At 44.9% G+C, this 5502-nt stretch overlaps 1 protein-coding gene across 2 annotated transcripts in view; it reads right to left on the bottom strand.

Annotated features, from left to right (window-relative positions):
- Positions 1-5502, bottom strand: part of Lrrc1 (leucine rich repeat containing 1) — a 112004-nt gene that overhangs the window by 66549 nt on the left and 39953 nt on the right. For both annotated transcript variants that reach the window (XM_023704835.1, XM_023704834.1), the window contains exon 2: positions 639-756. In XM_023704835.1, the coding sequence (XP_023560603.1) occupies positions 639-672 (34 nt within the window). In that variant the 5' untranslated portion in view covers positions 673-756. The remainder of the gene's footprint in view (positions 1-638; positions 757-5502) is intronic.

Below are 5502 nucleotides of genomic sequence, written 5' to 3'. Positions count from 1 at the left end.
GGCAGATCGGAGACCCCTGCACCTCCCTGGCAGATCGGAGACCCCTGCACCTCCCAGGGAGATCGGAGACCCCTGCACCTCCCTGGCAGATCGGAGAGCCCTGCACCTTTTGGGCAGATCAGACAGCTTTGCACCTTCTGGGCAGATCAGAGATCCCTGCACCTCCGGGGGCAGATCGGAGACCCCTGTACCTCCCAGGCAAATCAGAGAACCCTGCACCTCCTGGGCAGATCAGAACCCCCCCCCCCATTCCTCCCTGGACAGATCAGAGGCCCCTGTACCCTCCTGGAGACCTCTGCACCTCCCTATACTCACCACCAGAGTACCACCAAGAGCCAGTGGGTTAAATGCCCCAACCAAGTCACCACACTAGCAGTTAGCCTGCTAGTATAACAGAACTATTTCCAATCTACTTGGAAATCTATTAATTGTGTTCTAATAGTTCTGTTACAAAAACGTTTTTGATAAGTTGGCTGAGCTATTAAAAGGGGCATTAATTTCCATACAAAAAATGCACACACAGCTTCCCCATAATTATAAGGAACAGCATCTCGAGTAAGGCTCATAGAGCTCATTTGATTACACACGTCCCCAGCATCAGAGGAGACACGCGCACAGCCCTCATGGGACCTTCTTACCGTTTCGAGACACGTCCAGTTCCACCAGCTGCATGAAGTTCGCGATTTCAGGGGGGAGCCGCTGGATCTCATTATCACTCAAGCCAAGCTTGCGTAATTTCACCAGCTGGAAAAATTGCTGAAAATCAAAACAGATGGATACACGTAAGGTCTCACTTACGTGTGCAGCCTGAGCCTTTCGGTGCATGCCTTCTCAAAGACTGCATCTGCTGGTTCTGCGTGTGTGCTGCCATCGTGTTAGCATGTCACGACTGGCACCGTCTGCGTACAAAGAAGCCTTCAGTTCTAGTTTTACAACTTACTGACAATCTACATTTAAAAATAAAATTTTCAATATTAGCAAGAAACTTAATGAAGACAACAGCCCTCCAGTAGATGGACACATCTCCGAAGTAGGGAAAATCATGCTAACTCTTCAATGTTGGGTAAATATACAGAATACCTACGCACATGAGAAAGAAATTACTGGACAGAAGAAAACATAATATATATAACCAATGACCTCAGAAAAAGAGGTAAAACAGCATGATGCCATAAAGAACAAGATTTGAAGAACTGAAAAGAAGCTCTCAGAAATTGTAAAATACTGTAGTATCAACAAAACAATCTAATAGGTTAAAAATAATAAAGTTAACATTTTTCCATAGAGCAATGAGATATAGAAATGGAAAAACTGAAAAAAAAAAAAAAAAAGCCAGCGCATGTGGTACCGCATCCGCGTAAACCTGGCTCAGGGGAGAGAACACGAAGGACTGCAGAACGTGGCTCTCCGGCTCCAAGGGCACAGCACCGGGACAGTAACGTGTGTGCGAGAAAGGACACAACCAATGACAGTGTAAAGTAAGAACCCCAAATAAGGTTCGGAAAGCCCCCAAACATGATGAAAAAGTAAAAAGTCCTAACAGAGCACTGGGAGTTAGATGAGACCAGACTCAACCGCAGTGCTGCAAAGAGAATGAAGCGCCCTTCAGAACGTCCAGCCTAAAACACCCTCAGCCACGCAGGCAGTAGGGACAGTGGCAGCAAGACATTTCCAAGAAAAAACAAAAAATTACCTTCCACACATCTTTCTCAGGAATACATTAAATAAATTTCAAAAGAAAAATGTTAGCTCCAAAACACAGAATTAACAAGACAGACAAAAAGAAGCTCACAGGGCAAAACCATAAAGGGAATCCCCAGATGTCACCCGAATGACAGGCCCCGAGCTCCACCTGTCTACACCGAGCCAGATGCACAGGCTCCCAGAGGGGTCTTTGAAAAAGGAAGCACGACACATCTAAGGATTAGCCCATGTGTTTGGCACAATCAAGAGGAGATTTACACTCTGTCGGAATGCTGAGTGATAAATGAAAAACAGGAAGATAGAACGCAAAGCAAGCAAAAAGGGACAACTATGAACTCCAGAATAATACAAAAAGTGTAAGAAAGTATGCTTAAAAAACAAATGTGATTTGATTAAGTCATAGCAATGCGTGCATACAAAAGCTAAGAGCCAGGGATTCCCAGAGACAGCAGGAGCAGGGAGCCAGGAGCTGGGAGCGACAAGACAGGAGGCACCCAACCTCAGGGTCACCCCGCACGTGTTACTGCAATTTACAAATTGTTTGCACACACGATTTGCTAAAAATGGAAACTGAATGTGCAAAGGCCAAAGTCTCCTCTAAGATGTCAGGATGACAGAAACGCTGATGTTGTGAGATGCTAACACGTAACAGGCTTCTCTCTTGTACTGGTAAAGGAACCCACACTTGAGCACACACTGCCTTGTGGAATAAGGCAATATATGACAGATCGGACATTTACACCCCACTGGCTTACTTCTGGGGCTCCTGTCCTCGCAATATGACTACAAATAAGAAAAGCTACGATGCACAAATACATATCTGCATTATCTATAAAAAATGAGCAACTAGAAAACATATCAAATGAGGAAATGATTAGCCCATTGTTAAATAATTCAGTACTTCGCAAATCACAAAAGTGACTATCAGAAGCCCTTACTACTTGAAAAAGACTACCAACAGAAGTAGTAGTCTTTCCATTCAAGCACAACAGAAAAAGAAAACAAGCTTCTGGGGCACTGTGTAAAAAGGCCACGTACACGGTGCACTGAGAGGAGGGGACGTGGGGAAACATGTCAGGTGACAAAGACATCAGATGGGCCGTTTCATTTTTTAAAGATATGTTTTAAAGTAAAAACAAATGGAGCTGAGCACCGCAATCCCAGCGTGAGGGCAGATAAGGCTGGAGGCTCACTTCAAGCTTGAGGCCAGTGTGGGCTACACAGAAAGTTCAAAGCCAGCCTGCGCTACACGGTGAGACCTGTCTCAAACAAAGCAAAACCTATGAATCCAATCAAACGATTGCTGCAATTAGCTATAAATGACAATGAAGAAAATACTCAACAAAAGGACAAATTCTTTGAATTTGTTTATTCACACACTGGAGATTCAATTTTTTTAAGGAAGTATTGAGTATCTTTATGCTAGTTGTACTAAAGCATTAGCTAACACAGAAGGTATTGAAAAGAACCACATATATATGAATAATTGAACTTACTCCCATTGTTCAGAGTCAGACAACTTCACAATATGTCAACGTTTTACTCAAGCATGAAAATCTCACTGTTATCCAGAAAAAGCGTAATACCGAAAGTACAAAACCACCAATTCCATACATCGAGGGACTATCCGGAAATTATACAAGAAATCAAATCAATAATGTACTTAGATCTGCAGTGATGATGTAAGCTCTATGCCTATGGAAAAAAACCTATGAATCCCCATATCAATAGAACTCACAGCAGCAAGCAAATGGAAGGTTTTGCTCTGCATGTTAAAAACATCCTCAGCTGGAGCCTGCCACAAATACTTCAGCATCAACATGGGAAAGCACGTGTCAGATGTAAAAGCAGCCTTGCCTAACATGACCAAGAGCTGGCAAGATAGCTCAGCGCACTAACGCACCTGCTCAGGCAGGCGTAGGGCTGCGGCTTGATCCCCTGCAGCACGCGCCACTCCAGCCCCGCCCCAGGAAGATCACTATGAGCCCGAGCTGCACCCTGTAACAACCAAATACATTTTTTTAAAAAAGAGCCCAAATGAAGCCAACAATCCCTCAGTCCTTCCCAACCACCCGATGTAATCTTAATATGACGTCCCAATTCTTTAAATCGCCCACTTTCTTACACAAGATCAACACAATACTACTGAACCTGAATTAAATCCTCAACTTTGCAAGGTCTTCAGGTTGTCGGGAAAAAGAACTCAGACAGCCATGAGCCCTCCTGCCTCCCTCCCGCGGCCAGCCAGGGCCCAGGAAGAACAGCACGCAAAGCTGGCCTGCAGGGCGCCTCCTGCAGCACAACCGCGTGGAGGAGCACACAGGCCCTGCCCTGCTGCGCCACCAGGTGTGATTACAGCTCGGCAATCCACTTACAGCAGCACGACCCGTGCAACTGCCCACAGAGACCCAGGCTGCCGAGGCTGTCCGCTGCACCAGCCTTGTCGTGGCTCACTGTCTGCAACAGATACAGCGTCTTTCATTTGGCTGAATAAAATGTTTCTTTTTTTCATTCTCCATTTCTAACAATATTTTTTCCCTTCTCTTTTGGTGGCATTAGTACCTACCCTTTTGCTTTGGGGAGACAGCCAAAGGGAATCTTACTCCTAAAAGAGCTGTCTCCCTTTTTTATGGCCAAGACCAGTGAATTGTCCCCAAGTTGCCCTATCTTTCTTCATAATGTACATAAAAATTATAAACCAATGTTGCAGGTTAATATGGGGACAATAATGTTAAAATGCCATACACTTCTGAAAACCTGGGACTGTGAGCACAAGGTCTCCAAACCTCCTCCAGGACCTCCTTCTGGAGGCATTCTAGCCCTCCCCTAAGGCTTGGCCCTTTCCATCCTACGCAGTTCAAATCACATCCAGCTCCTGCCCCCACCAACTCAGGCCGCCTTTTCTGTCAATCATCCATAAAGACGTGGGACTCCAGTAAAAATTAATACTTACTACAACTTACATCATTTGTTACCACTGGACCTTGATCTTTCCTGTGAGACTAACAAAAGCCGAGTCATGGGCCTGGAGATAACTCAGCGGCATAAGCGCCTGTCTGGCAAGCAGAGTCCTAAGTTTGATCCCCAGTACTACAAAAATAAACACTGAGCCATTTATAACCCAGAAATTCTATTCCTAAGCATATACCTTTAAAAATCTATCAATATATTTTTCTAGAATACATGTACAAGAATGTATTTAGCAAAACTATTCATAGCGGGCCCAAACTGTAAATAACCCAAGCACTCATCACTAGTAGGCCTGATACACCCACTTCTGAGTGTGAAACTCTCCACACATGGTACGAGAGCTCATGCTGTGTGGGGTGGCCATGCTGTGGAGAGGATGCTCGGCAGGTGACACCAGGAGGAGCAGGCCATACACCGTGGAAGGGGAAAGAAAAGCTTAAGAGGTAGGGACTACAGATCAGGGGTGTGGTGGGCGAGGAAAGCGTGCAACTGGACCCCCGCCAGTTCAGCTTCTTAAACGGGGTGGTCGTCATGACTCTACAATTTGTTGTGCCTACGTGTTGACACTGCATGTGTTTTATTTTATGTAAAGAAAAAATTCCACTGTTTTACACTACCTACTATTAGGAAGGAAAATACCAACTAGCACCAAAGACATAAAACTGCTTAATTCTTAATAATAATAATGAAAAACAATGGCATAATATCTAGAAGAGGAAACGTAAGAGAGAAAGAGAGGGGGCATGGCCCTAGCTCAGGCCTTTAAGTGGCTGCTTCCACAAAGCTCTCAGCCTCAGGTTGCTGGAGTTCGAACCTCACAACTCTCCC

The sequence above is a fragment of the Octodon degus genome, unplaced genomic scaffold (assembly GCF_000260255.1).
Source record: "Octodon degus isolate 3935 unplaced genomic scaffold, OctDeg1.0 scaffold00205, whole genome shotgun sequence".
NCBI classification, from domain to species: Eukaryota; Metazoa; Chordata; class Mammalia; order Rodentia; family Octodontidae; genus Octodon; species Octodon degus.
Note: the sequence above shows the minus strand (reverse complement) of the source record. Positions and strands in the feature narration are given on the sequence as shown.